Below are 11,801 nucleotides of genomic sequence, written 5' to 3' on the forward strand. Positions count from 1 at the left end.
TGATGGCTTATGCTGAATGAGATGGCCCTGTGACACCTGGAACCCCACAGGCTGGGCATCCTGAGGGATCCTTGCTGGTTTGAGGCTGACATTGAGCCTGGTTTGACTGTCTTGCAGGCCATTCTTCTTAGATTTCTCCCCTCCAAGGACTCCTGGAGGTGGCTCTGGGGGTTTCAGCTGAGGGCGATGCCGGGAACAGTGTTGATGGGGAACATCAAGGTGCAAGCTATGTCTTCGTCGCCAGGGGCTATGGGGTATCCTGTTCAGGAGCATCCCTTCTGGCCTCTGGGCTTCAGCAGAGTGGCTTTTTTCTCTTGCTGAGGAGAGCACAAACCCTGCATCTCCCTCTCCATGGTCTCCTGCCAATTTGGGTCTCCCTGGGTCCTTTTCCTTTTCAGCCAGCTTGGGGACTCGGGCTGAATACTTGCTCTTGCCAGGGCTTTGGGACTCAGAGCTCCAGGGCTCCTCCAGGCTGGGCTTGTTCACACTGGCCTCCAACTGAACACAAAGCACCTGGCCCTCTGTCATGTCCCCACTGGGTTGTGACATCTTGGAAGACCCGTGGGCAGAGGCATGGGGTGCTGCTGTGGAACTAGGTTGCTTCTGGTTCGGCTGCACTGCGTTTGACTCAAGGGCCAGCTGTCCTTTAAGGTAGAGCCATTTTGGATCTGGGGCCGGGGGAATGTTTGGTGGGATGGGGAGTTTCTGGGGCAATGCTTCTCCTCGGTTGTTTAGACTCCCAAGAGACTCCTGTGTGGATGTGTTCTTTGGGATTACTACAGTTTGTTTCCTGGACTCCCTAGCCTTTATGGGAATTCCCCATTGTATCTCTAGCATTTTCCTTTTCAGATGGAAATTTAGTTTGGCCAAGATGGATTTCTTGAGGAGGTAGGGCTTGGCAGATTGTGTCTGGCTTTCTAGAGGCTCCATCTCAATCATTCCTTCCACCAGCACTTCAGGCTGAATATCATCTGCATTTTCTGCACAAGTGCCATTGGCACCTTGAAAGCATGGCCCAGGGCTTGGACACTTCTTTTCAGTGTCAGAGGCAGCCCCCACTTCTGGAAATGCAGTCAGAGGTTCTGTTAAGCTTTCAACAGGTTCAGGTACCACGTCTGTAATTATAGCTTCAGTAGTTATTGCTCGGGTACTGGCCTTGGAGGGAGCCACATAATATAGAGGAGGCAACCCTGACAAGAAGGCCAAATACTTGTGCCGTAAAGTTGTCTTCAGTTCCTCAATGGCTTCCTTGGACAGGGCTTGAGGTAGCTTTGGATGTTCAATGACAGCTTCTGGTGAGGTCTGTTGTTGCTGATCTAGGGATGTCGGCATCCTGGACATAATTTTCTGCTGTAGGTCAGTGTTGGTTGCTGCCTGTAGCTCCAGGGGCTTGCTTTCTGGGGTGCAGTGGAAGGTAGCCACCTCGAGACCCCCGGGAATGGTGCACTCACAAGACCCATATGCATGGTCAGGGACCTTGCCCTGGTGAATCTGCCTACATTTGGCATCAATGTGGTTCTTCAGTATTGCCTTGACCTGGTCAAATAAGTGTGGCATGAGGACTCGGTGCTCAAATGTTGAGAAAGTGTCACCAGCACCAGTGGCTTCTAGGGCTGAGGGGTGGGGACCACTCACACTGGTTAGGGCTGTGCTGCTCCAGGATGAAGTCTGCTGGTGAGTTGGGGACAGGAGCAACTGGAAGGACTGCTGGATCTTTGGGGGCAGGCCCCAGCGATGGTGAATCAACTGCCTCTGGAGGTGGAATTCCAGCAACCTCCGGGCGTGGTCTGGCAAGAGGAGTAGTTCTCTTGTGAAGATGGAGATGGGCTTTCCTGGCCAGGAAGTTCTCACAGCTCCCAGAGGCTGGGCTGTGTCACCACACTTATATGTCACAGGGCCCTGGGTGTGCTGAGCTCTCTGGAAAACAGCTGGCAAACTGCATTGACACTGGAGCTGCCTCTGCAGTAGGTGCCACTCTAAGGCTTCACACTGGGCCAGAGTCAGAAGTGGGACATTGAGCTGAGCTGGTGGATGGTCACATGGCATGACCCAATTTGGGGATGATGGGGGCGAGGGTGGGTATGACTGGGGTGGAGTTTTAGGCAACAGAGGGAGGAAGGAGAGGTCCTTGAGGTGAAAAGGACCCTTCAAGGGGAGCCTGGACAGGCTTCTATTTGTGGAATGGCCTTGAGAGCCCAAGAAGGTGTCAGCCAGGGACTCACTGTGCAGAGAAGGGAGACCACAGAATAGCTGGCTGTATTTCTGCTGCAAATGGCCCACTGAGTCCTCAGTCTGTTGCCCAGGAAGTGGGTAGAGGCCACTTCTGCCACTTATTTCCAAGTCTTTAAGGGCTAGAGAGGGCAAGGGCAGAGCCACGTGGTTTGGGTTTTGGTGGTAGTGGTGTCTTTGTATTGGGTCTGTAAGAGACCATTGAGAAACCCAGAATGTCTGGGTTGCCTGGCCAGCCATACATGAACCCCAGGTCTGGTAGGAAATAGAGGCAAGTTTCACAGCAGAGAATTTGTAAGTATCATCTTGGATGAAAGAAACTGGCTCGTTATTTAGAGGTTGGTAAAACAATGGCGGGTTTGGCATAAGCTGCCTCAGGGACTCCTCTACCCGTCTGGGCAGCCCCCACCTCTGGAAATGCATCCATTTTTTTACATGTACCTCCAGAAATCTCAGGACTTCAGGACTTGGGGATGGCAGGTGGGTAGGGAGGACAGTGAGCATAGGTAAGGCTATAGGATGTGTTATGGTAGTGATATCTTGGTTCAGGGTCTGCAGAGGGACCTGGGGATACAAGGGCTGTAGACCTTGGTTTCCATATACAAGTTCAAGGTTGCCTTTCAATGTGTTCTGCTTGGTCATTGGAATCCTAGAATCCTCAAAATTTGAAGAAGACATAGTCACTGGGGCCCTGGGAATTTCTGGCACTTGAAACCCCTGACGTAGCTGTAGGTTGTCAGTCCAGTAATCTTGGATGCAAACTGAATTGGGTGACTGAGCAGCTGATAAGGTTAAGCATTTCTGATCCATTAATTGTGATGCTGAAGGGGTTGCAGGTGGAAATGAAAGCTCTTGAGAGCATGTGGAATGATGCTCCAGACTGTGCTCGAAAAATAAATTGGAGTTGGGCAAAATCTCTAGGGAAGAGGAGCCCTGTGAGGGACCCAGTGAAGTAGGAGATATCAGCTGCTCACCCACCAGCACCTGCTGGATCTCCAGAGCCATGGTATTGCAGACTTGGCAGCAGGTATTTGCACACAGTAGCCTTCGCACACTTCCCTCCTGGGGAAGCCAGCTCTGGCTGGAAGAGAAAACATGGAAACAATAGTGATGGAGTGACATCTGCCTCTTTGGAAGTAGTGGTCTGGAGATGAGGCCTGCCCTCCATAGTCCTACATGCCCTGGGGCCTTCCCTGTACCCACCCAGTGTTTACTCCTCTAGTCCTGGCTGGAGCTAGGACACCAAAAAGAGCAACTGATCACCTTTTCATGACAGACAGCAGCTCCCATGGCTTCTCGGCTTCTTTCCAGGAAAGTCTTCTAGCTGAGAAACCAGGAGACAGTGTTACGTGGAATGAGAGAGGATCCAGAGACATCCTATAGAAGCTAAAGGCCTCTGATTGAGAAGAGACTGACAACCCCAACAGTCAATGCCGTAAGGCACATCTGGTTACAACTCAACCAGTTACAATGTGCTGTCTTGGACCTATCCCATTAGATCATCACAGCCACACTGTGAGTGAGGCAGGGTCTTCAGATGCCTATTTCATGGATAAGACTCAGAGATGGAGTGACTACCACAGGGTTTTATAACTGGTAAATGACACAGTTAAGCACTTTGCCCTACTTCCTCATTGTTTATTTTCTGGTGTAAGGTGCAGGATTTTTTAACATTCCCAGGCTCAGACCCTAGAAATTCTTCTGAAAGTATTGTCAACTTGGGGAATTGGAAACTTTTGTGGTTAGAGTACCTGTTCCAGGCACCAGAGGTCAAAGAGGGACAAAATTCATGGGACCTCACCCACAGTAGAGGGGAGTCAGGGACAAGAGTGGGACTTTACCTCTAGATACTGCATCTCCAGCTTTTTGCCTGAGTGTTTGGTGACGCTGAAAGACAAAAAAGTTGAAGTGTGAAGGTGGGACACTGTTTTCATTTTTACACTCCAAATGAGTCTAATATACATTTTTAACACCTTTCTAATTATCTGTATTTTTACTTTCATTTCCATACTCCATTTTTTCACCCCTACATTTCCCCTCTCTGCTTACTTCTGATTCATTTCAAGGCTCTTCCATACTCTATATCTTCCAGTTATTTTTCAGGAGAAATTCTGTGTGAGGTTTATGATGAAACGAGAAAGAGTGGAACAAATTAAAGGGTATGTAGATCTAACAGCTCAAGGACCACTGATAACAAATGCCTTAATGGACCACTAGCCAGAAGAATCTCCCTTATTGGGAGGTGGTCTTCTTCTTCTTCTTCTTCTTCTCCTTCTCCTTCTCCTCCTCCTCCTCCTCCTCCTCCTCCTTCTTCTCCTTCTCCTTCTTTTTAGATTTTATTTATTTTAGGGAGAGGGGAGGGAAGGGAGAAAGAGAGGGAGAAAAACACCAATATGTGGTTGCTTCTCACACACCCCCTCCTGGGGACCTGGCCTGCAACCTAGGCATGTGCTCTGACTAGAAATTGAACTGGTAGTCCTTTGGTTCACAGGCCTGTGCTCAATCCATGGAGCTACATCAGTCAGGGCATTTGGAGGTCTTCTGAGATCCAGTCATGTAGATTCCATTTCATCTAGGTTTCCACCCAAGGTTGATAGAGAAGTTCTTGATTTTTCAGTTAGAATACATTGCAGGGATAGCTCAGAAAGAAACTATTTCTAGCTTTGAGAAGAAGAGTACCATATCAGAGTAACTAAATGCATGATATAAAAATCAGAAGGAAGGATAAAAGAGAGGTTCCAAGGTCTTAAAACTTCTTATCTGAGGCTTAATTAGTTCATTTGAAGTCAAAGTGTTTCCCTACCTGGCAGCAGCTCCTTTTAGGTTCTAACCCTAATCCTTGGTAACTCTTTTTCACTTGCCAGATAATTAAGATAATAATGAAGATGGAGCCATAGGTATATAAAGGATGCGTCAAATCCCACAGAACAAAAGCAGAGCTCATCATAATCTAAACCTCATAAGCATGAGGAGACCAACCATCCATGTATCTAGGTGGTTAGGATCCTAGTACTTAATATTCCCAGTGCTCTGCCTTGTCATCTCCGCCTCACAAACAATGGAACCAGGTCGCCAGACTGCATCACAAAGCCCTTCTGTTTTACAAGGTAGGTGTAGTGTTCAAGACTTTTATGTTTTACAAAAGTTTGTATTGTGATTCAGTCTGTTGATGAGGGTGTCTTGTTTTCTTCAAGGGTTACAGAGCCAGAGACTAAAGGTGCTCACTCACAGGCAGTGTCTATGCTCCATCTTTGTCTTCACTCTTCATACCCTACACCAGTTTGATGGCTTGGCTCTTTCCTTCATGACAATTTCTAGTCACCTACTCCCAGAAAACAGTGTTTAGGAGCACAGAACATCTATTGAGAAAAAGAGACAAAAGAATCTTCACTAACATCTCCATCTATACTGAAAATGTATCTGAGGAGCTGCATACAAGCTTAGGGAGGGCAGAGTCTGGTTAATGGAGAGCTTTGGTGTTCCAAGCAATGTTGACACGAAATTATAGGTACATGAACAGGACCATGGCTGATGTGGCAGGGAAAGGCCAAGGTGGTAGTCTCTCTAAATGCCTTTAGAGATGCAGGAAGGAGTGCCTCTCAGTCTGTGTGGCCTTAAACTTGCAGAGGGATGAGAAGAGATTGTAAACACTGTCTTCCATGGAGATACATGAATGAGACTCACAAAAATAGTTGATTTTCTAGAGCTGTATTTTTTTTACCATGTTGCAGAACTCTATCTGCTGATGGAAATGGGTTAGTGGCCATGTATCTACCATATTTTTAAGACTACAAGATGCATTGGACCACCAATGCACTTAAGTTTTACAGGAGGAAAATAGCAAAAAAAGTTGAAGCAAAAAATGCGAAGCCCTGGCTGGCGTAGCTCAGTGGATTGAGCGCGGGCCTGCAAACCAGACAATCGTGGTTCGATTCCCAGTCAGGGCACATGCCAGGGTTGCAGGTTGGTTCCCTGCAGGCCAACTCCCAGCAGGGGACGCACAAAAAGCAACCATACATTGATGTTTCTCTCCCTCTCTCCTTCTCTCTAAAGATAAGTAAACAAATAAAAAAATATTAAAAAAAATNGTGGCCATGTATCTACCATATTTTTAAGACTACAAGATGCATTGGACCACCATTGCACTTAGGTTTTAGAGGAGGAAAATAGCAAAAAAAGTTGAAGCAAAAAATGCGGCAAAATATTTAATAACCTGTGACCTTGCTCCACTGTTGCCCTCCCCTCCAGCCACAGCAAGCCGGGTAAGCTACATTTGGACTATAAGACTCACCCCCCCATTTTCCTCCCAAATTGGGGGGGTGCGTCTTATAGTCAGAAAAATACATAAATGCTGGTCCTGCTGCCTGCCACTTCAAAAGCCATTACTCAAGAGGCAGGTGCTGATGCAAAGGATAGTGGTTTTATTCAGGTGCCAGCAACCTGGAAGATGAGGGACTGTTGTTTCAAAGCCCATTGTAGAATCTCAGGCACATGGCTAGTTTGTATAGGAGAACTGTGGGAAGAGGGGAACTAAGGACTTTCTGGTAATGTGCAGTTTCTCAGCCCCACTCTTGAGTAGTTTCAATGTTACATCTCATGTGTGAGTCATCATGTAGTTTCACCACTTTGTTTGCAATTTCACTGCTGATATCTTGGACAAGACATGCAAGTAGTGTTTCTGCTGGTTCTGATGTGCATTGCTGATGCTTGCCCAATTTTTTGAGGTCAGGGTCATTCCTTGGTTAAGCAGGAGCTGCAAGTACAGATGTCTATAAATACTTATAAAGAGACTTTTGATATATGTGAATCTTCTATGTTTCTTTGTATAATCTATTCTATAATTACCACCTGATTAGTATGTTATGTTTACTTCAATCACTGTTACAATTCTCCACTGTCAATTCTTTCTTTATATCTTTGGAACTATGTTATCTTTCATTCCCCCTCTTAGTTATCTGGGGGAATGAAAAACTTGAGTCTGTTATAAAGCAAAATCTTGTGAGTTAAAAGAAGATACATTTTTTTAGAGGTACCTGTTGAACAGATACAATTTTTCTGGCATGGGAAAAGTAAGTCATATCCTCTCTAGATCTCTCTTTATAAACCTTCTTCAATTTGCACAGGCTCTGTGAAATGAGAACAACCTTTCTAAAATTTACATAGTTCCTTTTAGTTTGCTTCTTCTTAACTCATTTAGAAATAACCAACTTTAGAACAAATTATTTTCTTCTTTTCCTTTAACAAGTGTCTTCATATTTTATACCTTCTATTCTTTTCAACTTAATTAGAATTCTTTAGATTAATACTTTTGTGAATACATTTCGTAACTTCTAGAAATAGGTATTTTTCCATTGGTAAACATATTCACATTTTTATGGGACATACTTCAAATTAATTATAAGATATATTCATTAACAGATCCAAGTCCATTTTCTGCAATAAAAAATCAAAGTAGGCAAACTCAGATCAATTAATAATTTTACTATCCTGTTATTTCAAAATATCTATATATTTAATAATTTTCACCATAAAACCCAGTAAAAGTCCAATGTCCCAAGTCATACAAGAGTTTGGAAAACTATATTTAGGTATATTTATAATTATTTCTGAAAAGCCTTATCAAAAACTTCATTTTAGTTACATCTATTTATTGGTTCTTAACAATTTTATAAGACTTTAAATCATATATTACACAAGCCATTTTTCTGACAAATTCTGTAACAGAGATAACATGAACTTATTCCTGCAAACCCAGGGAAAACAAATATATATATATATATATATTATGTTAATAACTTTAAAAGATATCAACTAAATTGAAACCAGCTTTAATACCAAATATATTTCCAGACCACATGATCCTGAAATAGAACATTTGATGTAGTTCTTATTTATATTCTTACTATATACATAAATAGTGTTATTAATAATTGTAGAGAAGGCAAGATTTTTTTTTGTCCTTGACAACCTTAAGGAGGTTGGAGGAGAGGTGGGGGAGTACCAGGCTTGGCTGGCTTTAGCCACTTGATTTTAAAAATGCCCGCTTTTTAAATTCATTTTGAGGTGGGGCAGTTACCCCTGCTGTTTCCACAGGATTTAGGGTGACATTAAGTCCTAAATTATTTCTGGGGCTACCATAGCTTCTGTACCTCCAGAAGGAGGATTCAGAGTGCTTCAAAGACTTATTGCCTCAATTTTTTTTCTTCCTGAGTTTTCAGTCTGGAAGGGGTGTGAGACCTTTTAACCCTCTTTGAACCATCTATATAAATCATTTGAGTAGAATCTTTATGACGTAGCAACATGAAAATTGCACACAAGAGATCTTATTCCATTTATCAGACCTTTGGCAAAATAATTTTAATTAGTCACAGACTTAAAGCTGTAAGTTGACCATTCAGCTAAAATGCAACCTAATGCATTCTCTGGCGGAATTGAGACCAAGCCACCCATTTCAAAACAGAACCAAAACAGATTAAAAAATAGAGTTCCGGCCAAGATGGAGGCACAGGTAGAACCCTTTGCTTCCTCCCACAACCAAAAGGAGGATAACAACCAATCTAAAATCAATAAACAACTAGAAGTGCCAGAGAATCAGACTGCATGGAACTCTGACAACAATGGAATTAAAGAAACAGTCAAATGGAACAACCAGACTGGTAAAGCAGTGGACAGAGAGAAACCGTGGTGAGGCAGCAGACCATGTGGGCTGTCTGTGGTGAGGCAGCAGGGTGTGTGGGAGGGGCTGACTTAAGGGGAAACAGACTCAGAGCTGGCTGTGGACTATGACAGACGCCACGATGGGAGAAACTCCCAGTCTCACAGGAGAGTTCGTTGGAAAGTGGGCTGGAGAAGAGCAGGGGAGCTGCTTTGTTCCCTCTCTGGCCCCTCCCCCACAGGCAGAGCTGCAGCACAGCATAGAGGGTTGGGCTGCCCTGGTGAATACCTAAGGCCCCGCCCCCTTACCACTCAACCTGGGGCCCTGAACAAAGAAATGGGGCCAGAATGAAAGAACAGAGCAAAACTTCAGAAAGAGAGCTAAGCAATCAGGAGATAGCCAACCTATCTGGTGGAGAATTTAAAGCCCTGGTAATCAAAATGCTCACAGAACTGATTGAGCTTGGTCAATAAGTGAAAGAACAAATGAAAGATATCCTAAATAAAATAAAGCAAAATATTCAGGGAACCAACAACGACAGGAAGGAAACCAGGATTCAAATCAATGATTTGGAACAAAAGGAAGAAATAAACATCCAACTGGAACAGAATGAAGAAATAAGTATTCAAAAAAATGAAGAGAGACTTTGAACCTCTGGAACAACTTGAAATATTCCAATACTGAATTATAGGAGTGTCAAAAGGAGAACAACAGCAAGAAATTGGAAACTTATTTGAACAAATAATGAAGGAAAACTTCCTCAATTTAGTAAAGGAAATAGACTTCCAGGAAGTCCAGGAAGCCCAAAGTATCCCAAACAAGTTGGACCAAAAGAAGAACACACCAAGGCACATCATCATGAAGTTACCCAAGATTAAAGACAAAGAAAGAATCTTAAAAGCAGCAAGAGGAAAGAAAAGAGTTACCTACAAAGGAGTGCCCATAAGGCTATCAGCTGATTTCTCAAAAGAAACCTTACAGGCAAGAAGGGGCTGGAAAGAAGTATTCCAAGTCATGAAAGGCAAAGACCTACATCCAAGATGACTCTATCCAGCAAAGCTATCATTTAGAATGGAAGGGCCGATAAAGTGCTTCCCAGATAAGGTCAAGTTAAAGGAGTTCATCATCACCAAGTCCTTATTATATGAAATGTTAAAGAGACTTATCTAAGATAAGGAAGATCAAAACTATGAACATTAAAATTACAACAAACTCACTACTATCAACAAATGAGCATAAAAATAATATAAAGAAAAACAATGAAAACAAAAACTAAGCAAACAACTAGAACAGGAACAGAATCAGAGAAATGGACATCACATGGAGGGATTTCAGTGGGGAGGGAGAAGGGAGGAATAGGAGGGAAAAGACACAGGGAAAAGAAGCATAATTGGTAGGCAGTAAATAGGTGGGGAGAGGTAAAAAAATGGTATAGGAAACAGAGAACTCAAAGAACTTACATATACAACCCATGGACATGAACCAAGGAGAGGGGAATGCTGGAGGGCTGGGGGGTGCAGGGTGGAGCAGGGAATAAAAAGGGAAAAATTGGGAAAAGTTGGGAAAACTGTAATAGCACAATCAATAAAATATATTTTAAAATAAAATAAATGATACTAAAAAATGAAAACAAACAAAAAAACCAGAATTAAAACAATACCTAAAGTAAAAACAAACCTCAAACAAATAGTATTCTTCAATTAAATCCTCTTAAAGAGCAAATGGGACATTAGTGCAAATGACCTTTGCAAGTTTTAAATGACACAATGCCCAGATGACAAAGACAGAGGATTCCCTATGCGAACAAAACAGCAAAGAGCAAACCAAGTCCTTAAAAAAATAGGAAAGCAAGCAAAGAACAACCATAGCAAAGTTTCATTTCAGGCAGGCAAGAGCTTTAACAAAGTTTCCAAACAGAAGAGACAGAGGAGAGCTTTCAAATGGAACACGTATTCAAAACCCAGAAATCCAAAAACCAGAACACCAAAAGCATGCTCCTAATCCCACAGCAGGGAACTGGGATTTTTCTTAGTTGCTGAAGCATGCTTATAGCATCTTCATGCTATAGTGCTGTATAGCATCTATTGAGTCCTACAGAATCCCAGATGGTTCAAAGTACTCAGATGGTGGGGCTGGGGGCTACTACTTGTACACAGCAGCGACTTTACCCAGTTTGGGCTCATTCCCTGCTTCCTTTCACCAGCAAAGTGTTAAAAGGCAGTTGATGTCTTGAGAGGGAGAGCAGGGAGAGTCCATAAAATAAAGAACAGCTGCTGGGAAATTCCTGCAATCCTGCCATGGGGTCAGCCTGCCACCAGCAGCTGGGACCCCAGCTCATGCCAGCAGTGCCTTACCAGGGTCCACATTGTCCTATCTGGCTCACCAAATTAGGTCTGGCTGCCTGCATCGTTGAAAGACATTACTCGGGAGGCAGGTGCTGATGTAAGGGAAAGTGGTTTTATTCAGGTGCTGGCAATCTGAAAGATGGAGGACTCTTGTCTCAAAGTTCATCTTAGCATCCCAGGTGTCCTGGCTAGTTCATGTAGGGGAACCGTGGGAAGAGGGAACTAAGGAGTTCAATGTTGTTTCCATGTTGTCTCCTGTGTGTGTCATCATGTAGTTTCATGATTCCATCCACAGGTTTTGCCGCTGATATCTTGGAACAAGGCATGCAGGCAGCGTTTCTGCTGGTTCTGAGTTGCTGATGCTTGCCCTATTTCTCATGGTCAGGGTCATTCCTTGGTTAAGCAGAAGCTGCAAATGCATGAATCTTCTATGAGTTCATTAGTACAGCCTATTCAATAATTACCACCTGATTAGTATATTATGTTACTTCATCACAATTACAGCCACTTCTGACTTCGGATCCTACCAACATTTCCTCCAGGATTAATTTTTACTCACTACTGAAGCAAGA

The 11,801-nt window shown here is 43.6% G+C and overlaps 1 protein-coding gene across 1 annotated transcript in view; it reads right to left on the bottom strand.

The window, feature by feature from the left end:
* Positions 1-5,176, bottom strand: part of LOC118979843 (protein FAM205A-like) — a 12,758-nt gene extending 7,582 nt beyond the window's left edge. Inside the window, exons 1-4 of the mRNA XM_037036145.1 lie at positions 5,033-5,176; positions 4,071-4,116; positions 3,493-3,553; positions 37-3,310 (exon numbers count right to left, since the gene is read on the bottom strand). Coding sequence (XP_036892040.1) covers positions 37-3,310; positions 3,493-3,553; positions 4,071-4,116; positions 5,033-5,176 — 3,525 coding nt within the window. The remainder of the gene's footprint in view (positions 1-36; positions 3,311-3,492; positions 3,554-4,070; positions 4,117-5,032) is intronic.
* Positions 5,177-11,801: the final 6,625 nt, after the last annotated feature.

The sequence above is a fragment of the Sturnira hondurensis genome, unplaced genomic scaffold (assembly GCF_014824575.4).
Source record: "Sturnira hondurensis isolate 20B ecotype Veracruz unplaced genomic scaffold, ASM1482457v3 Scaffold0022566, whole genome shotgun sequence".
In the NCBI taxonomy this organism is placed as follows: domain Eukaryota; kingdom Metazoa; phylum Chordata; class Mammalia; order Chiroptera; family Phyllostomidae; genus Sturnira; species Sturnira hondurensis.